General features: G+C 45.1%; 1 protein-coding gene across 1 annotated transcript in view; it reads right to left on the reverse strand.

The window, feature by feature from the left end:
* adam10a (ADAM metallopeptidase domain 10a) overlaps positions 1-22,215 on the reverse strand; it is an 83,082-nt gene that overhangs the window by 2,916 nt on the left and 57,951 nt on the right. Inside the window, exons 7-13 of the mRNA XM_070858361.1 lie at positions 19,997-20,160; positions 12,688-12,871; positions 12,219-12,369; positions 10,222-10,405; positions 8,970-9,072; positions 7,804-8,024; positions 4,747-4,873 (exon numbers count right to left, since the gene is read on the reverse strand). Of these exons, the coding sequence (XP_070714462.1) occupies positions 4,747-4,873; positions 7,804-8,024; positions 8,970-9,072; positions 10,222-10,405; positions 12,219-12,369; positions 12,688-12,871; positions 19,997-20,160 (1,134 nt within the window). The remainder of the gene's footprint in view (positions 1-4,746; positions 4,874-7,803; positions 8,025-8,969; positions 9,073-10,221; positions 10,406-12,218; positions 12,370-12,687; positions 12,872-19,996; positions 20,161-22,215) is intronic.

A 22,215-nucleotide genomic window follows, 5' to 3' on the forward strand; every position in this document is an offset into this window, starting at 1 on the left:
GATTAAAATGTTAAGACAACAGTGCCATAAGGCAACACTCATGAAAACTGACAAGCTTATGTGGTAGAGTACAAATGAAATAGTTCTGGTTGAGGAAGTACTGCCACAGTGCACAACCTAAAATGAAGCACAACATCACAGGCATCACTTATCTCTCTGTGAAGGACATTTTTTTTTAAAAAGTTGAATATGGTGAATAGATGGAATTTTCTAAAGGCACTATTGGAATCAGACAGTTGCATTTTAAGTGCAGGGTCAAATATACTTGTGATTAACATACAGCAAGTCAACATAAAAAACATTTGGAAATCTCATACAAGCATTTTTTCACAATTTTGACAAAGCATAGCTATATAGAACAGGAACCATATCGATGGTAAACTCTAGACTGATCGGGCCCAAGTTTCGGCCTCAGTTGCTCCTGATTTTTTGGAGCAACTGGTGTAGAACGGAGTATCTTAGAAATTCAAATTCTTGGCATTTAGTTTGCTCCAGTTCTAGTCAGTTAGAACAGTTTCACTTTGGAACAGAATTTTTTTTTCAAAAAGGGGGCGTGTCCAGCCACTTACGCCTGTTTTCAAAGTTTCGGCAGTGAAAACTTACTCCAAACTAACTTAGAATGGAGTAAGTGAAGATTTTTGTACGCTCGAAAAAACCTTGTCTACACTTTAGAAAATCAGGCGTAGGGAATGGGGGTGGGGGGAGTTTAAAGGGAAGTTTACAAACATTAAACACTTCAGTTTTACAAATAAAGAGCCATCATCAATAATAAATTATAAAAACATCAATAAATCAATCAAAAGAAATTACGAAGAAATAATTTTTTTTTAAAAATCAATAAATAAAACATTTTCTACTTACCGACTGCAGCACCGGGAGCCCTCCAACAGCATGCTGGGATGCCCCCCCCGCCCCCGCCAGTGTCTCTATCTCTCTGTCTGCGTGTGTGGGGGGGGGGGGGGGGGGAAAGGAGATTGGGGGGGGGGGGAAAGGAGAGTGGGGGGGGGAAAGGAGAGTGGGGGGGGGAAAGGAGAGTGGGGGGGGGGAAAGGAGAGTGGGGGGGGGAAAGGAGAGTGGGGGGGGGAAAGGAGAGTGGGGGGGGGAAAGGAGAGTGGGGGGGGGAAAGGAGAGTGGGGGGGGGGAAAGGAGAGTGGGGGGGGGAAAGGAGAGTGGGGGGGGGGGAAAGGAGAGTGGGGGGGGGAAAGGAGAGTGGGGGGGGGAAAGGAGAGTGGGGGGGGGAAGGAGAGTGGGGGGGGGGGAAGGAGAGTGGGGGGGGGGAAGGAGAGTGGGGGGGGGGAAGGAGAGTGGGGGGGGGGAAGGAGAGTGGGGGGGGGGAAGGAGAGTGGGGGGGGGGAAGGAGAGTGGGGGGGGGGAAGGAGAGTGGGGGGGGGGAAGGAGAGTGGGGGGGGGGAAGGAGAGTGGGGGGGGGGAAGGAGAGTGGGGGGGGGGAAGGAGAGTGGGGGGGGGGAAGGAGAGTGGGGGGGGGGAAGGAGAGTGGGGGGGGGGGAAGGAGAGTGGGGGGGGGGAAGGAGAGTGGGGGGGGGAAGGAGAGTGGGGGGGGGAAGGAGAGTGGGGGGGGGGAAGGAGAGTGGGGGGGGGGAAGGAGAGTGGGGGGGGGGAAGGAGAGTGGGGGGGGGGAAGGAGAGTGGGGGGGGGGAAGGAGAGTGGGGGGGGGGAAGGAGAGTGGGGGGGGGGAAGGAGAGTGGGGGGGGGAAAGGAGAGTGGGGGGGGGAAAGGAGAGTGGGGGGGGGGGAAGGAGAGTGGGGGGGGGGAAAGGAGAGTGGGGGGGGGAAAGGAGAGTGGGGGGGGGGAAGGAGAGTGGGGGGGGGAAGGAGAGTGGGGGGGGGGAAAGGAGAGTGGGGGGGGGAAGGAGAGTGGGGGGGGGAAGGAGAGTGGGGGGGGGAAGGAGAGTGGGGGGGGGGAAGGAGAGTGGGGGGGGGGAAGGAGAGTGGGGGGGGGGAAGGAGAGTGGGGGGGGGGAAGGAGAGTGGGGGGGGGGAAGGAGAGTGGGGGGGGGAAAGGAGAGTGGGGGGGGGAAAGGAGAGTGGGGGGGGGAAAGGAGAGTGGGGGGGGAAGGAGAGTGGGGGGGGGAAAGGAGAGTGGGGGGGGGAAAGGAGAGTGGGGGGGGGAAAGGAGAGTGGGGGGGGGAAGGAGAGTGGGGGGGGGAAAGGAGAGTGGGGGGGGGAAAGGAGAGTGGGGGGGGGAAAGGAGAGTGGGGGGGGAAAGGAGAGTGGGGGGGGGGAAAGGAGAGTGGGGGGGGGGAAAGGAGAGTGGGGGGGGGGAAAGGAGAGTGGGGGGGGGAAAGGAGAGTGGGGGGGGAAATGAGAGAGGGGGGGGGGAAAGGAGAGTGGGGGGGGGAAAGGAGAGTGGGGGGGGGAAAGGAGAGTGGGGGGGGGAAAGGAGAGTGGGGGGGGGAAAGGAGAGTGGGGGTGGGAAAGGAGAGTGGGGGGGGGAAAGGAGAGTGGGGGGGGAAAGGAGATTGGGGGGGGGAAAGGAGAGTGGGGGGGGGAAAGGAGAGTGGGGGGGGGAAAGGAGAGTGGGGGGGGGGAAAGGAGAGTGGGGGGGGGAAAGGAGAGTGGGGGGGGGAAAGGAGAGTGGGGGGGGAAAGGAGAGTGGGGGGGGGAAAGGAGAGTGGGGGGGGGAAAGGAGAGTGGGGGGGGGAAAGGAGAGTGGGGGGGGGAAAGGAGAGTGGGGGGGGGAAAGGAGAGTGGGGGGGGGAAAGGAGAGTGGGGGGGGGAAGGAGAGTGGGGGGGGGAAGGAGAGTGGGGGGGGGAAGGAGAGTGGGGGGGGGAAGGAGAGTGGGGGGGGGAAAGGAGAGTGGGGGGGGGAAAGGAGAGTGGGGGGGGGAAAGGAGAGTGGGGGGGGGAAAGGAGAGTGGGGGGGGGAAAGGAGAGTGGGGGGGGGAAAGGAGAGTGGGGGGGGAAAGGAGAGTGGGGGGGGGAAAGGAGAGTGGGGGGGGGAAAGGAGAGTGGGGGGGGGAAAGGAGAGTGGGGGGGGAAAGGAGAAGTAGGGGAGGGAGAAGGAGAAGGAGGAGAATGAGAAGGGGGGTGGGGGAGGAGAAGGGGGGTGGGGGAGGAGAAGGGGGGTGGGGGTGGGGGGGAAAGGAGAAGGGGGAGAGAGGCTTACCGGGCCGGGCCCAAAACTTCGGGCAGGGCCCGTCCCCAGCACCAGATTTACAGGTAGGTGGCGTTGGGTCGGGTCGGGTCCAGTCCGGGGTGGGGGGGGGGGAGGGGACAGTCAGGAGCGCGGGTCGGGTCGGGAGGGAGCAGGGAGCGCGGGTCGGTTCGTGTCGGGGGCGGGGGGAGGGAGGTCAGGTTGGGTCCGGGTTTTGGGGGGGGGGGGGGGGCGTCAGGAGCGCGGGTCAGGTCAGGGGTGGTGGTGGGAGGGAGGTCGGTTCGGGTCAGGGGTGAAGGGAGAGGGAGGTCAGGTCAGGTGGGGGGTCCAGTCTGGGGGTCGGGTCGGGGGCGGGAGTCGGGTCGGGGGCGGGAGTCGAGTCGGGTCGGGTCCTGGGGGGGGGGGGGGGCGAGGAGAAGGAGTCGGGACGGGTCGGGAGGAAGCAGGAGCTGGCCGTGGGACGAGCCTTATTCACGCAGCCCCAGTGAGGTCATTCGGCCAGGGCTCGGAGCTGCGTGCTTCGGGCCCCTCCCACACAGTTTTGGGCGCCTGGAGCTACTGCACTTGCGCGCCCACTGTAGCGCGCGTGTGCAGAGGTCCCGGCACTGTTTTCAGCGCAGGGACCTGGCTCCGCCCCTTACAGCTCCTGCTGCGCCGCCCCCGGCTCCAGGAGGACCTGCAGGGAGCCGGAGAATCTACGTTTTTTTTAGGCGCACTTTGTGGCGCGAAAAACGGGCGTCCAGGGCGCGGCTCGAACCTTGGGCCCAATAAAATATACAAAATGGTCGCACACAGGATTTTCATTTAAGGGAGCCTGAGTTCACATCTCAATTTTGACTGATATTTGAGCTCATTTCCCCTCAATAAGAGACTTCAGCTTGCTCTCAGCCAGGCCACTAGATGGAGCACTTTAGGGCAGCAGTTTGCTTCATCTTTGAGGGGGAAAAGCTAGTAGGACCAGTCCCACAGAAGCACAGCTCCCATAGGCCATTCACATACCAGTACTGAAAGCAGCTATGGAGAATCCAGTGGAGATCTCATTGTGGAGCAGGAGGAAGAACATTTAATTAAGAACGGTAAAAATTAACAGTGTAATCAATCTTTCAACACTTGCTCTAATAAGTGCACATCATGGTATTGCACAAAATGCCGCTCAAGCTTATATCGTGAAGATATCCAGTTAAACTGCAGTTTGATGGGTGGATCATAGTTAAAATACTGAAGGACTGGATTACAAGTTAGTAATCTCCAGACAGAATCAATCTCGTCTGACATTTGAAGTTTAGCTTCTCCTCGAGTGGACGCTTGCCTGATACTTGGGAGAAAGGAAGGGAACCTGCCAGTCTTCTGGGATAGGGTAAAAAACGAGAGAGAATCGGAGAAAATGAGATTTATCATGACCGAGGTGTTGGATGTTGTGGATAACCTTCCCGTTTACAGTTAATAGTTCCTTTGTGTAATGATAAGGACAACTGGAGGTCGCTTTCAATTCTCTACCGTACCAAACATACCCAAAATTTAAAATTGCCTTCATCTAAACTCGGCTGTTTATTCCCCCCCGCCTCCTCCACGGCCCTCTCCGCGGCCACAAGAATGTGCTTTCATACATCTTTTAACAGACAGATTTACTTACCTGGAAGTGGTTTTGGAGGTGGCAATTTGGGGTTACTGCTTGGAGTATGCACACTACAGATTTTAATAAATCCAGCCATCAACATAATGAGAGCAATTCCCATGAGCAGTACTGCCCACCAATGAGCCTGCAAAAAACAAAGCAGAATTACTCTCCGTACTGGAATCACATATTAAGTAGATCCAAATTCATGTATTAATTCAAAACAAGGGATCACATCACATCATTGCACCGTCAGAGACAACAGAAGAATGGACAAAACTGTAGTCTAACACAAATAAATCTGTATAAAATCATGCACAAGGATTATCAAAAACAAATACACCATTAAGGATTTACAATGGCCCAGTGCTTCACTCATTTGTCCCCCTCCCCGCCCTTCCCACTCAGACATTGCGCAAGCAGAGATGAGGCATGTGGACACTTCTGCCCAGCCCACAGGTGCCCTCCTGACCCTGAATCTCCTGGAAGTTGCGAGAGAGAGCGAGCGCAAGAGCGAGGTAGCCAGTGTGCTACCACCGAGAATTTTTTTTTTAAATTTTTTTTTTACTTAAGCTCTCTCTTACCTAATGGGGTTTATACGTGACCAGGCTAAGGGAGTGCTGACACACGGGCCCCTCTTTCAGTTCTGCCCTGGTGCCCCCTCTCGCAAGCTCTAAACAGGTGACCTCTGCGTCTAGTGCTCCTGTACTGCAAATGATCAGAAACAAGGCGGACTTTGTTTCTCCCATTTACGCTCCTGATGAGCGAACGCAATTTCTGTTGCTGGAACCAACCTGCAGAAAGCAGTGGGGTGTTGGGAACGCAGCAGTGTGCATCACCAAGTTGCTTTCCATCTTTGCCTGCCCGATCTACCGGTAAGTTGGCAGGAGCATGCTGAAAGCTTAGCACAATCTCTCAAAACTGATATTTTTCCAGAGGCAGAGCTTTAATATAAATTAACTTAAAATAACTCCCAGGATGTAGCTGAAACAAAATCTAATTACGCTGAGCGACATGTAAATTTTTTTTAAAAAAGTAGTTAAAGACTGCATGTGAATTCAGGTGTAACTGATGTACATACATTTCAGACATTTGCCTTAATTTGAGAAAATGTAGAATTACACCAACGTATGTGTTAAACAAGCAGAGAGCATAACTGTAACCATATCAAACTAGGATGAACATGCAAGGCAAGGTACATATTTGTGTGTCGTGTATGTACATTTATTCTTCAGTAATTATAAATAACAAATTTGTGATGAGGACTTTCTTAAAACACCAAAACACGTTAAAAGTTTAAAACATCTTATGCATGGACCCAATTGGTTAGAGGTCATTTGTTATTGTTAAGCAGCACAGGTTGAGCAGTTGTGATGTAGCATATTTGTATGTAATGCTAGTGTTATTTGTATGTAATGCTAGTGTTATTTGTATGTAATGCTAGTGTTATGGTGTAAGGAAGGGGAACCCAATAACAAGATGCAGTAATATAACGCCTTTAACGTAGTTAAAAAGGCCCAAGGCACTTCACTGGAGCATTAACAGACAAAAATTGACACCGAGCCACATAAGGAGATATTAGGGTAGGTAACCAAAAGCTTGAGGTAGGTTTTAAGGAGTGTCTTAAAGGAGGAGTGAGAGAGAGAGAGAGAGGCGGCGAGGTTTAGGGAGGAAATTCCAGAGTTTAGGCCGAGGTAGCTGAAAGCATGGCTGGTAATGGTGGATCGATTAAAATAGGGAACATGCAAGAAGCCAGAATTGGAGAAGCGCGGAGATCTTGGAGAGTTGTCGGACTGAAGGAGGTTACAGAGATAGAGAAGGTTGAGGCCATGGAGTGATTTGAAAACAAGGTTGCAAATTTTAAAATTGAGACGTTGCCGGACCGGGAGCCAATGTTGGTCAGTGAAGCCAGGGAGCAAGTGTTCGGCCAAACAAGGGAGAATTTTTAAATACATATGTGGATGATTGGAAACACAAAATCTTTACAACATATCTGATGAGTCTATCACTTTTGCCATACACAATAAGTCTTGTACAAGAAAGGAGTGTGGGAGAATTAGCATACATCAGAAATATTCTGATTTGACAACTCCAATTGTAATAATTTGATGAAAACACTGGCGTTTTGAAGTTATTTTGTCCCCTTTTTGTTTGGTCACATTCTAAACCATACCGCGAGAGGTCAGCCACACAACTTCCTCACAGGCCTCTGCCAATGTCAGCCAATGAGCTGGGCAAGAACCACTGCAATGACATTATCCCAATATTTGTTCCCTGTATTTACCTTCTTCACAAGAAAAATACAAATGAGGAAGGCAATTCTTTGGCCCTTCATCTAGAAAAATCCACTCTCTTTCCCCCAGCCTTGATAACAGCATCTAATCATCTCTAGCTATCTTTTAGATAATTTCAGAATTTTCACCCTACCCTAAAAACTCAAAATTCCAAAAGTTATTCCAGGGGTTACTTACTCTATACTTGAAGAGCTTTCCGTCGTGGTTCCTAAGCTTGCCTTTCGCCACTATGAACTTGTATCGCCTTGTCCTACCCCCAAATTGTACTGTTTATCTTGCATGCGAGACATAAAATCATCTCCTTTCAATGTTTTTGGAGTTCATTCCTCCATCGTTAGATATCTCACACCAAAGGCAGAACAGAGATTAAGAACTCACCATGTGGAGGGTTGCAGATGCAAATCTGTTGCTCATCATTGTGTGACAAAAAGTGTAATGGTGTAGCACCAGGAGAATGCATCTTTCAGCATTTGTTGGTTTAGGCAGGGAACACATACTTCAGCAAAGCTTACCAAACCATTATAAACAGCAAAATCCCTTCATCAGGAACATGTGGAAGAGATTAAGTGGTTTACAGCTAGTGTACCTTATATAAATTTAGAAAGATGAAATACAAAGAATCTTTCTGCTAATTATCAATTTTATTCAAATAATAAACTGATGGCCTTTTCCCTTACTGCTAAGATGATAGCCCAAATTCATACATAAAATTGACCCATAACTCAAAAGTGCTTCTCAAACTATAGTACCTTTGTATTAATAACAGCTCAAATTTACTTACCACAATCCATTCAGCAATATTTTCATAAAGCTCTGGATTAAAGATGGCTTTCTTTAGCCTGGCCAATGGACCATCTGCATCAACAAGTCTACATCGATTAAAGACATCACAGTAGCCTTTGAAATCATTGCAGGGTGAGCCAGGCTGCAATGTGATGGTAGTACGATTAAAGAAACTGCGCCAGTTCTCCGACCCAGTACTTGCACAGCTTGGTGAGTTATCTGTAAAAGATACATTGAAAAGATGATGCTTTGCAAGAAATCAGACAGCATACACCAGCTATTCTGTTCCAAACTGCACATTCAATACTTAGGATAATGTTAAATACTTGATTTTACATTTTCTGCAGTATCGATAAATACAGGTACATAAAGTAAAGTTTTGCTGCGGCCTACAAAACTATATTAGGCGTGCTTTAGTAATAGAGGTAGACCAACACCAAAAGTGAAGATAGCAAGTATAGTTAATACCATTCATGTGATGCAGTGCAGGACACAGAAAGTCTTTACTTAAAAATGGCTGTTGGCTCAATACTTACCTCGAGTGATGTGGCAGAGTTCAGAATCTCAGCATTGCAAGGCTTACATTTGCAAAGTTGTGCCTCATCACTATGTATTATACAATGATGCTCAAATAAAGTGTTAACGTGTCCTCACTAAAGACACTGATGGTTACTGGGGCTGAGCTCCACAGGCATTGGGATCTCGTCCAAATATTCTTCATGCGAGAGCCTAGACAGATGTCACAGCTGAGTCTGAGGTCATTTGACATACCTGCATGCAAGTTTTACAGCAGGGTTTTCATTATATACAAATTAGATTTTTCCACCCCTCCCTTACACAGGACCAATGAAGTCAGTCACAGAATTCCAACTGCTGCTCAATTGAGCTCAGCTAACTGCTCAAACTTGGAATCAAATATGGAACCGCAAGGTCTGTATGGCTTAGAGCTACACTGTGTATTTACTTTAGCTACTGGCCTTTTGGGGGCAGGGTTTGGGGAAGAGGGGGAGAACCCTTTTTTAAAATTCCATGTTATTACTCGTTTTAAACACTTAATAGAACCAGCAGCTGAACTATATAATGTGATTGCTTGAATCAAATTTGGTCTATCACCACCTGAAAATTGGGGTCCTTGCTCATCTTCAAATATCACATAGCACTTACGTTTCTCCATACAGCAAACATGGCACAATTCGGTTTCACCTTCAGTGCTTGAACAGGTACACTCCATAAGCTTGTACTTCTCACAGATCGACCCAGAGCATTGCTTGGGGGGGGGTGGGGGGAGGGAAAATAATTAAATCAAATCATCACTGAGTTGACATATTTGATTACAATATCAATTCCTAGTAAGCAAATGCATCCAACCAGAGAGGAATAATTCTTCAACTGTAAATTTAGAACAAGAATTAGTTTTAGAAGAGAAATGTGAAATCCATCATTGGTTTTATTTAGATTCAGTACTAAAAATTTATGGATCACTTTATGGATTTCAAGAAAAATGTATTTTGAAGGTTGAAAAGTTACTTCAATACTAAAAGGAATCAATTTTTAAATTTTATTTGTTCACGGGATGTGGGCGTCGCTGGTAAGGCCGGCATTTATTGCCAATCCCGAATTGCCCTCGAGAAAGTGGTGGTGAGCCGCCGCCTTGAACCGCTGCAGTCCATGTGGTGACACAGTGCTGACTTTGTTGTAGCAGTTTGGTACAACCGAGTGGCTACCTAAGCCATTTCAGAGGGCGCATTGCTGCTGGAGTTACATATAGGCCAGACTGGGTAAGGAAGGCAGATTTCCTTCCCTAAAGGACATTAGTGAACCAGTTGGGTTTTTCAGACAATCCAGTAATTTCATAGTCACCATTATTGATGCTAGCTTTTTAACAAAAAAATTCCAGATTTATTTAATTAACTGAATTTAAATTCCCCAGCTGCCATGGTGGGATTTGAACTCACGTTTCTGGATTATTAGTCCAGGCCTCTGGATTATTAGTCCAGTAACAATACCACTATGCTACCGTACCCTCTAAAGTGAGGTCGAATAGTGTATTCCCAACATTTCACAAACTTAATTCACAGCACACTGTCTGAAATCAGTATGATCCAACAGAAAGAAATCATGGACTATTATCCAGACATTGACGTCAAATACCCGAGAAAGTTCTAATGTACAGTTATCAGATCTATATTACTGTTTAAAAGGTTCAGAATGCATAAACAAAATTATGTAGTTGGTCATACCATTCATGCAAGATGAATCATACCTAACCATATGCATAAACAAATCCTACCCTGTCAATTATATACTGTTGACTAAACTAAATATGGTTTAAAAAATAGTTGCAGCTCCAACTGATCTCAGACATATTCAGATTAAGATTTATATACAATGCAAACACACAATATGGACCACTTACCCCCTTGATGCACACTTGGGTTCCCCTATTACAGAGTGTAAAATTGTCTTTGGGATCAGAAGCTGGACATAGAGCAGTTCCACCACTACATTTCCCTTCCTTTGCACAGTCTGACTCATTACGACATTTTTCAACGGCGGACTTAAAAGTGCACCCTCTCGTACAGCATGGTCCTTGACTCGGGCTAGAACAAAAGGCCAGCAAAAAAAATAAAAATTAACACTTTTATTTTTAATACAATTAATTTTTTTTTAAAACATCTCAAGTCACATTTCAGGTTTAAAATACCCAAAGTATAATTAGCATCACTAAATGGGTTTCCTGGCTTGTTTTGCCACTGTAAAAACATACTTAGAGATAACCATTCCTCCCAAGATACCCAACAGAAGGTAGAAGCAAAATTAATTAATACAGTACTTCAAAACGGAAGTAAAGGAAAATGTCCATTTAGTGTCCATTCTTCAAAATGAATTCCACTATACAATATTTGAAGTTAGGATCAGGACACGAACAGCACCACTGGCTATTTTCCATCAAGCTGAGTTTCTTCTGAAGTAATTAAAATGAATCTTGCAATGGAGTCGCTGTGCAACTTTATTATTTACTTTACCAATTGCTGTGCCATTTTACTGTAGGCCAGAACAGGAAAGCTGGAGATTGGGACTTCTTTAAATTAGCAGGTGCAACGGTTCAGGCCAGTATTTCAATCATGCCACTGGACTAATGTCCAGATATGTTTCAAAGGGGAAGCCAGCATGCACCTAGGTAAAATGCCTCAGGAAAGTCAAGACACTGCTTAATAATTAATCAGTTAGCAATGTTTGTGCTTTTATTTAAAATAAATCTTATCCATAGGGATGCAAAGACTGTTCAAGTATTGAGATTTTCTCCTGCCCAAACTCAGCATGTTTTCTCTTGCATAATTTTAAATAAAGTAATCCTGAAGTAAATGAACTTCTCATTTCCTCAAGAAATGTCATCAACACCATACGTGAAGATAAGAATTGGCCACCTGTGTTCAGCAGCTTGCAATTACTCAATTATTTATGCCTGCAAGTTTAATTTTTCAACAAAAACTTCCAACTGTGTCAATTTAGGATCGACAGCAATTAAATCGTGCATGTAATATTATTGGTAAAGTTGTTTATTTTAACTTGTGCTGTGGGTGAAGTCGTGAGGGGGGTACATGGTCTGCTCTCCACCCGACAACAGTCAGAGCCAGTTGTCACTGGTAGACAGCAAGCAGTGCCAGACAGAAACAACTACAGCAAGAAAGCATGTGGTTTATACATGTGGTATGATGCTACAACACAGTCATGAACAGTTAAATTACTCCTTGTATCAGATAAATTCACTGCTGAAATACATCAAATTTAATGTTTTAACTTCCCGTGTTTGAGTCAAATTAATAAACAGAGATTTTACAATTTTACAAAAACACAGGAAACTAGATTGAACTTGGAGAAACCTTCTATAACACACAATCGTTGAACTGGGCATCCAAGACTTTAAATTCTGAAACCCAGAACGTAAAGCTTTAAAGCCAGAATGGTGTAGCAACTGCAAAATCTCAGTAGAATTAAACTTATTTCAGTTACTCAGACCAAGTCAGATCAAAAATGAAACCGGTTTTTCCAATATAATTGGACTGTATTCTGTACAGTGCATCCGTCAGCTTAAGACAGCCCTCAGCAGCAGATTTCTGGCTGTATCCTATTTGGACAGTCTGAATCACAATTGAATTCTCCTTCTCTTTTCCTCCTTGCCCCCAGTTATACAGACTGCCTTTTTTTTTATAAAGTCTGTACTCGTGCACATCTGTTACAAAAAAAAACAGTTTTGCAAGTGCATCTGCCTCACTGGGAGTCAGTCAGCTCCACTCTGATCTATACACTGAGCCCTGATTATTGCACTGGCTTTCAATGCAGTTAAGACGGGGAAAACCAAAATAACATTATTCAACACAATGTCACTAGCAGCTTAAATGCTGTGCTTACCTGCACTGTTTGTTTGGTTTAAGTTTGCATTTCTTCTCATCTGCCTCATTGGCATGAAAGCAGCAATCATCTTTACACTGGTCACTGTAACCACAGTCACATTGCTCTCCATCTTCGACTAAACCATTGCCACAAATGGGTTTGCCAGATTCTGAAATACATTTTTTAAAGTTAGCATCAAAATTCAGTGCATGGGTGCAGTATTTCAATAATTCACATGCTACTTCTGAGCTTACAACACTGAACCAGAACGGAACAGAGTCAATCGGTGCTACATTATCCAGTGTTGTAAATGGAAATTGGATGTTTCTTTAGCTGAAAACTCAAACAAAACATTTAAAAACACCACAAATTAGTTAGCTAGCTTTCTACAAACAGAAGCTGGGCCTTTCTAGTATAAAATTATACTATTAAAAGGCTTAAATAAATATAGCTTACCAATTCTATTCAGCTGCTGCTTTATACTTACCAACAAAGCAGAGGTTTCTTTTCTTGTCAAGGACCTGGCTGATGTTTTTAATGCTACAGATAGAAAATTTATTGTTGTTCTGCTTATCACCAGATGTAGCACGTGCATACATAATATAATTGCCTTTTTCTTTCAGTTCCCCAGACTTGGATTCTCCTGGGGAACATTCACTGCCAGAGTCATGCTGAGAAGATAAATAGAAACAATAGTATGCTGAATATCATTCACAGCTTGTAATATAAGCAGAAGTGATAGCCTTTGTCACAAGGTATCCATTAAACAGATGGGCAAGGTTAAAAAAACACAACATGTCTGAAGCAGCACTGCAAGATAAACTATTAGAGAGCTTAAAAAGCTGACCCAATTTTTAAAAAAAGTGAAATATCCATGTATGCCATTTTTCCGATTACTTTTGGACTTCAAAATCTTAATCCATTTCACATTTCTACAGTGTAACTTTTGCCAAAAAAACTCAGTTTCATTACACCCCTCCTCATGCCATTCCTTATTAATTGGCAAAGGCTGCTGGTTGGAACCAGATCCTAGATCAGTACTGCTTTGTAACTGGCCACATTTTGTAAAAGAATGTCTTTGAAAAAGTTCACTCTTAACTAGGGGCGCCCTCACATACTACTCTTGTGGGGGGATTGGGGGGGTGAGGGGGGGTTTTACTCCGAACTGAGAAGATTCTAGGATCACATCTGACAGCTGAGCTTATGTGTGTTTATTGTTGTGTAAAATCTTTTGTCTCTGAACTTTGGTCATATCAGTTCAGCGAGATCAACTGACAAATTAATATCCTGCTGGATACTTTGGGGTGGGGGGTTTTGGGCGAAGGCTGGAGGAGAGGGTCTGTACTTTTCCAATCTTAAAGCACCATTTCCAACCCCCACGCCACCGCCCGCCCTGCTATTAACACGACTTCTAATAATCATTGTTTCTAATCCTCCACCCAACAATACTCCAGAGAAAACAAGGTATCTGTATCTCAAATTGCTGCCTGGACTGGATGGGCCAGACTTTGGGCTCAAAATTGGCCCACCCCTTTTTTTGGCGCACTCACCAGAGATGCGCCGACTTTGTGGGCTGAAAACGGCACCGAAAAAAGTCTCCCCCGATTCTGGCCGCTGTGTTGCCTCTCCCAGGGCTTGGCTCGGCATGGCCAGTCGATTGGGGTGGGGGGGGGGGGGGGGGGGGGGGTGGAGCTAGGGCCCTGCGCCAGAAACAGTGTCGGCAGCTCTCCACATGCGTGTTGGAGTGTGCGCACATGCGCTGTAGCTCCTGCCCCCAGTCTCTGTGCGTGCTGCAGCGTGAGACCCGATGCGTCCCGCCCCTATCCCAGGCCGAGTGGCCTCCCACACAGGCAGGCCGCTGCCTTCCCGGGCTAGAAAGCCACAACAAGCAGGTTGGTGAGGGGCCCAAACTTGGGCGGCGGGGATGGGGGGGGGGGGGGGGGAAGGGTTTGATCCCAGGGGAGAGAGACCCCATGGGGGTAGGGGGTTCCAATCCCGTAGGCGGTCCGATCCCCGACCTTGAGGGAAGATCTGATCCCCAGACGTGGCCGATCTCTGACCCCAGGTGCTGTTCTGATCATGGAGGGTCTGATCCCCGACCCCGGGAGGTAGGGTTGTTTGTAAGGGACGGGCTGATGGTGGGTGAGCTTAGGCTGCTGGGGGAACATAATAATTACAAGCAGGAGGTACTTCTATTTTTTATTTGGATATTTTTGAAAAAATTATGTAAATATGTTTTGTTTCTTTACTACTTTTATTTTTGTAGTTTTAAGCTTCCATGAATGCTTCTGTTGTACAGTAAAATTAACTTTGCGAAATTTGTCATATGATGTCCTGTATGGCTGTTTGATCCTATTCACATTCTTTAGTCAAGTCATTAAGTTCTGCTGGCCTCCGATGTACCTATCTGCGCTGATTTCTTAACTCTCCGCAAGGGTTTTCTGTGCTGCCACAAGTGGCCACATACGCTGGCCTAAGTTAGTTTGGAGTAACTATTAGCTGTCCAAAGTGGATTAAATGGCCAAAACGGGCATAGGTTGGTAACGCCCCCTTTTGAAAAAAAATAAACTAAACTAAAAAAAATCCTAACTAACTCACTTACACTGGCACAAATTGAATGTGCAAAATGGGGATTTTTAAGATAGTCCAGAAAAATCAAGTTGCTCAAAAAAAAACGGAGCAACTCCTGGCCAATTTTGAGCCCTTTTTTCCTAAACTTTCTCAAAAAAGGCAGGCAAAAAACTGTAGTGGAATAATGAACTGCCTTTAAAGAGGAAATAGTTTGGGCACAGTTGAGGTACATTCCCACTAGGAGGAAAGGTAGGGCAACTATAGTCAGAGAGATAGAGAGTGATGAAGCAGAAAAAGTGTGCGCATGACAGATGTTAGGCCGCGAAAATATCTGAGAATCAGGCTTAATATAGAAAGTTCAGAGAAGTGAAAAAGAAAATAAGAAGGGCAAAGGGAGAGTAAGAGAATAGAATGGCAACTAACAAAAGGTAATCCAAATGTCTTCTATAGGCATATAAATAGTAAATGGGTAGTAAGTGGGATAGGGCCGATTTGGGACCAAAAAGGAGACCTGCGCATGGAGGCAGAGGGTATGGCTGAGGTACTAAAATGAGTACTTTGCATCTGTTTTTACCAAGGAAGATGATGCTGCCATAGACATAGTAAAGGAGGTAGAAGATACTGGATGGGATAAGAATTGATAAAGACGAGGTATTAGAAAGGCTGTCTGTACTTAAAGTAGATAAGTCACCAGGGCCGGATGGGATTCATCCTAGGACACAGAAGTAAAGGAAGAAATCACGGGAGGTACTGGCCATAATCTTCCAATTCTCCTTAGAAACAGGAGTGGTGCCAGAGGAATGGAGAATTGCAAATGTTACGCCCTTCAAAAAAGGGTGTAAAGATAAACCCAGCAACTATAGGTCGGTCAGTTTAACCTCAGTAGTGGGGAAGCTTTAAGAAACAATAATCAGGAACAAAATTGTCACTTGGACAAGTGTGGATTAATTAAGGAAAGCCAGCACGAATCTGTTAAGGCAAATCGTGTTTAACTAACTTGATCGAGTTTTTTGATGAGGTAACAGAGAGGGTTGATGAGGGCAATGCGGTTGACATGGACGTCCAAAAGGCATTCGTCAAAGTGCCACATAATAGGCTTGCCAGAAAAATTGAAGCCCATAGAATAAAAGGGACAGTGGCAGCATGGATACGAAATTGGCTCAGTGACAGGAAACAAGAGAGTGGTAGTGAATTTTTGTTTTATGGACTGGAGGAAGGTATACAGTGGCGTTCCACAGGGGTCGGTACTCAGACCACTGCTTTTCTTGATATATACTAATTACTTGGATGTGGGTATACAGCGCACAAATTCAAAATTTGCCAATGACTCAAAACTTGGAAGTATAGTGAACAGTGAGGAGGATAATGATAGACTTCAAGAGGACATAGACAGGCTGGTGGAATAGGCGGACACAGGGCAGATGAAATTAACTCATAAAAGTGTGAAGGGTACAATCCTAATGACGGTGTATGAACAGAGACACCTGGGGGTATATGTGCACAAATCGTTGAAGGTGACAGGGCAAGTTGAGAAATCGGTTAAAAAAGCTTACGGGATCCTAGGCTTCATGAATAGAGGTATAGAGTACAATAGCATGGAAATTACGGTGAACCTGTATAAAACACTGGTTCGGCCTCAACTGGAGTATCGTATCCAATTTTGGGCACTGCACTTTAGGAAAGATGTGAAGGTCTTGGAGAGGGTGCAGAAAAGATTTAAAAGAATGATTCCAGGGATGGGGGACTTCAGTTACGTGGATAGACTGGAGAAGCTGGGGTTGTTCTCCTTATAGCAGAGAAGATTGAGAGGAAACTGGATAGAGGTGTTCAAAATTATGAGGGGTCTGCACAGAGCAGATAGAGAGAAACTGTTCCCATTGGCAGAAGGGTCGGAAACCAGAGGACACAGATTTAAGGTGACTGGCAAAAGAACCAAAGGCGACACAAGTAAAAAACCTTTTTACACAGTGAACATAAGGAATAGGAGAAGGAGGAGGCCATTTGGCCCCTCGAGCCTGCTCCGCCATTTAATAAGATCATGGCTGATCTGATCATGGACTCTGTTCCACTTCCCTGTCCACTCCCTATAACCCTTTATTCCCTTATCACTCAAAAATCTGTATCTCCGCCTTAAATATATTCAATGACCCAGCCTCTGGGGCAGAGAATTTACTCAGATTTACAACTCAGAAGAAATTCCTCCTCATCTCAATTTTAAATGGGCAGCCCCTTATTCTGAGACCATGCCCCCTAATTTTAGTTTCCCCTATGAGTGGCAATATCCTCTCTGCATCCACCTTGTCGAGTCCCCTGTTGAGTAGTTAGGATCTGGAATGCACTGTCTAAAAGGTGGTGGAGGCAGACTCAATTGTGGCTTTCAAAAAGAAATTGCTAAATACCTGAAAGAAAAAAAATTTGCAGGACTATGGGGAAAGGGGACTAGCTGAAGTGCTCTGAGAGATCCAGCATGGGCTGAACAGGCAGAATGGCCTTCTTTCATGCTGTAACCATTCTATGATTCTATGAGCAGTCCCACATTGTAGAAACGGTCTGCTCCCATTGTATCAGACCTTCAACATCAGCCCTCCACCATTATATCAATTCTCTTCAGGTAACTGGCCATCAATAATATGCTATACAATAAAAAAAACTTGCATATGGTTTGTCCATTCAAACTTTCAAAGTCCTCCACAATCTCCTCGCAAGCTTTTCCCCCCAAGCCAGCTGCATCTCAACCATAGAATCTTTCTTTTGGCAATTTGAACGTCTGTAAAACTCACCTGTTTCATTCAATAATTCAGATAGAGAATAGTGTTGTCCTGTCAAAATGGTTGTAGATTCAAGCTGAACCTCAGGACTTGAGCACAATCCTGGCTGACACTCCAGTATGATACCCAGGGAGCGCTGTCTTTTAGGTGGATATAAAATAAACTGCAGCATTTCTTTGGAGAGGGGAAGTTCTGTGTCCTGGCTGACATTCATCCCTCAACTGCACCATCAAATCAGACTGACTGGTCAATGAACTAATTGTTGTTTGTGGGACCTTGCTACGGGCAAACTGGCTGCCACATTTGCCTACAAAATAACCGTGACTGCACTTTGGACGTTCTGAGGACTTGGAAGGTGCTGTATAAATACATGTTCTTCTACCAAACCCAACAGAACCTCTGATAAGCAAGCATCTTTCTCTCCACCACCTTCTCATCCTTTGGCTGTGCTAAAACTGTTACCAGGATTTTCTATAATGATTTGGATCACACACACACTACACCAATAATTCTGGTGCCGCCCCCACCTCCATAATCTGCGCTTAACATTTGTAAAGGGAAAATCTGTTGAACGAAAACCACGAACCCCTTGCTTCATTTTCTCCCATCTGCCCAATAAACCGGTCCTCCTGATTTCATCTCAAGCCTTTTGTTCACCTTCCTACATTACATTTCTTAGGGACATCCATGCTATTCATCATCCAAGATACTACTTGGTAACTGAACTGCCACTCCTTTGCAACTCTCATGGACGTTTCCAATACTTTGAAGCACTTTTCTTTTCAAAGTCTCATTTCTTCAGCTTTCATGCCTCTCCTTACTCTGTGGCACGAGACCTCCATGACTCCAGCCAAGCACCCTTTCAGGCTCCCTTTTCTTTGGCAGCAGTATCAATAGTCATATTGTCTCCCTATTCAGCTAATTACTGTTTTCTACCTGAAGACACAAACTGCAATTCATACTTTTATCTTTGGAGTGTTTCACTATACAGTCAGGATTTTTTGACAGCTCAATAGATGCAATGCTAGATATTTTAGACCAATTTAAGCAAAAGAAAACCTAAACTGCTATTCAATTGCATACCGTTTTTCTTCTTCTTAGGCCATCCCTCGAACCGAGGATGGCTTGCTTCCAACACCAAAAAAGGATGTGTTCAATGAGTTCTCAGGTGTTTCAATGAAGGACCTAGCATTCCAGGTCCCAAACTGCATATTGAAGGGTGGAAGATGCCGGTGCGTGGATTTTCAACAAAAAAAAACGTGTGGTGGCCGTTGCACACCAGCCACCACACGGGCTTGACAGAGCTAGGTCTTGGCCCAGTAGCAAGGATTAATCAAGACGACTGGAGACCACCTCTGCTGCGTGGACCTAGTGTGCACACATATCGCAGTGTGCGCTGGCCCGTGCTGCCCCTTGTCTCTTCTGGGCCCCAAACACATCGCGCTGCACTATCTTGCCGCTCCTGCTGCACCTTCCCACGCTCCAATCACCGACCTGGGTCATGGTGACGTCCAAACCAGTCATCCTTTTCACTGCCGTCGCCCTCCTGCACCAGCTCGCGCTGCTCCATGAAGTCGTCGCTCGCCCCTTATGGCCCCCGGACAGCATAGTAGCCCCGACCTGCGAGGAAACACCAGCGGCAGGTTGGGGCCATAAAAGGCGAGTGGCCCCTGGAGCAGTGTGGCGGCCCCGACCCCCAGGGCAGGTACAGCACAGGCTAGGTATAGAGTAAAGCTCCCTCTACACAATCCCATCAAACATTGCATTATAAATCCTGCACCTAGCATTTCAATTCACTTCAAAGTGTCACATATGCAAAGTGTAGGTTGCATACGCACCTGATTGCATGTGCAGAAAACAAGTTACAGCTGAACAAGTAGCATCTTAAAAGCATTTTGTTTTAAATAAACTTCTGGAGCAACAATTCACCTCTAATTGTGATCTGTACAACTGACCACAGGATGTGCTAGTCCACAGCACTTTCCCCACAAGGTGCAGTTGGGCAGGTGGATCAGATTTCTACAAAATGCAAAATACTGCTGATGCTGGGTTGGGGTTCGGACAAAAAGTCAGCGTCCAGCGGTTAAGCCTACCTTCCTCTCTCCACAGATGCTGCCTGACCTGCTGAGTGTTTCCAACATTTTCTGTTTTTAGATTAGATTTCTCGTTTGGTCCCGTTAAGACTTTATGCTCGCAAAGCAACAGCCCAGATTAAAACAGCTGCACTTTACTAGCATACAACCCTCTTCAATAATAAAGGCTCATCAAACTAGAAACACTCCCTTACTAATGATAGTGTTATACAATTTAACACAAACTATGTTCTATCATTTTAAAATAGCGTCAGAAATACCTTGGGAGATCTTCTAATTTAATTACTGACTCGCCTATATTTCAAGGAAAATGATTTAGTTACCAAAATTTAGTTATGGTAGACTATATAGGTTTAATACTTACAGGAGAACCAAAGTTGTGGCCTACTTCATGAGCAAATGTGATGTGAGAGACTTTGGGAGGGACATGAGATCCATAGTTCTGAACAGTGATAATTCCAGTGTTGAGCGACTTTTTCTTGCCATCAGAATAAAGCTTGCTTTTCTCGCATATTCCCCCAGAGCTTCCTATGTTTGGGAAGCAGAATATAAATGAATCAGTCCTCAAGGTACATAACATTTCTTAATGTGCAATTTTCTTGAATCTATAGAAAGCCATCTACTTTCAGATTGCTGTTGGATTGTGATCCAGTCAATGTATTGCAAGAGGCAAGGGCAGATACACGGTACGAGAACATTTCTGAACAATTTTAGGGAATGCATCCCATTACAAAAACTGCCTGTAAAGTGGCAAGGAATCTGGTTACATTTCTTGTTAGTGCAGCAATGCTAACAAATTCTTAATAAGCTCTTTCAATAACTAGTGATATCAAAAGGATACATGTTATTCTTTTAAAATAAACAGCCAGAGTGCCCCCTCACCCTGAAACCAGTTTCTTCTGGAATACAAATGGTACCACATAGTTACTAGCTTTATTAAATAATAAATGTGTAACAGAGGTACCAAAGCTCAGGAAGGATATATTGTACTATGGGCTCATATTTCAACAAGCTGATGTATATTTTGCTGCATACATTTTCCTGAATGTACAAGTACATGGGCCAATTTTTAATGGGCTTATTAATATCCAGTTTCCTTTTAAAAGAAAATCTCACTTCACTACAGCAATTTTTATAAAATCTCAGTACAAGATTTTCTACTTTCTAGACTGGTGGTGTAAATGGCTTTCCCTTCAGGTTTTTTTTGTTGCAAAGTGCCTCTAAATCTCTTCGATGATGTCTCAGTGGCTTTGATTTTTTCAGCTACTTTTTCCAGGACAGTATTTCACTTGCTCGGTGGTTGTGTGTGTCATTGTTATTCATTCCATTAAAGACCAAACTTTCAATTCTTTACTAATGTGCGCTAATGGTGCTGTCTAGACTATTTATTTTTGGCACGTCAATTAAAAGTCTAAAGCTGCTAGTGCCTGTTTGCTATGTCAAGGGATTCGAGCCACTGCAGCACCTACTGTTTTCTGGCAGGATTTAGCAGCACTTGTACTACGGAACAAATTGAATCGTTCCACGGAGTGAGAGGAACACACGGCCAAGTTTTTTTTTAAAAAGTCGGCTTTTGAAGTTACTCAATATTAAAAGAAACAACAACTTTTTTTTTTAAATTCGTGCCTGGGATGTGCGCGTCGCTGGCAAGGCCAGCATTTATTGCCCATCCCTAATTGACCTTGAGAAGGTGGTAGTGAGCCGCCTTCTTCAACCGCTGCAGTGTGGCGTGTACAGTAGGTTTAAACTTGAAGGCAGGCCTCAATTCAGCTACATTCTCCATCTTTCAGGCCTACTGTACGTTCCTGCATGTCCACTGTCCTTTGACTTCGTGAACCTAAATATTTGACTATTTTGCCACATATTTTTTCTGGATGCATGTGGGCTCTGGAGTATTGCAGTAGTTCAGCATATTCAGAGACAGCAGTGCAAAAATGGCAGCCGTCTGCTACAGACTGTCATTTGAATTTTTATTCATCCAAACAATTGAGGGTGTGAGAATTATTATACTTATTATCGAGCAGTATGATGCAGGATTCATGATTCCCCACATGACCAATGCTGTCAAGGGAAAGGAGGGAGAGCATAGCCTGGGTTAATTTTACACCACTACAGTGGGCAACGAAAGTGCATCGTAGACCAATTCAGGAGCATCTTCCCTACCCCGTTAGGGAAAGATGTAGAAGATGTAAGGAACCATACACATGTTTGCTGCCTGATTGCAAAAAAGGTGTGAAAAGAGAGAATGGAATGCCATAACTCAGTTTACAAATTAAACCTGTTCAAACATCAAGAACATGGAAACAGTTCAAGATGAATAAAGCACACAGAAATTGAAACAAATAGCATTAACTTAGAGGTTACAACACAGTTCCACATTTTAACCAGAGTTAAAAAAAAAACTTGACTCCAGGTTTACTGCTTTATGTTTAGGATGTCTGATTGCAGCTTCTCAATTCAATCCCAAATATGCATTAACCTCCATTCATTCTCATGCGGCAGATGATTTCCTTTACAATTTCATTACACGTGGCACATTAAGGAACTCTTCCTGCTCACAGTTTTCAGAATGAGTGATGATGT

The sequence above is a fragment of the Pristiophorus japonicus genome, chromosome 17, assembly GCF_044704955.1.
Source record: "Pristiophorus japonicus isolate sPriJap1 chromosome 17, sPriJap1.hap1, whole genome shotgun sequence".
NCBI lineage: Eukaryota > Metazoa > Chordata > Chondrichthyes > Pristiophoridae > Pristiophorus > Pristiophorus japonicus.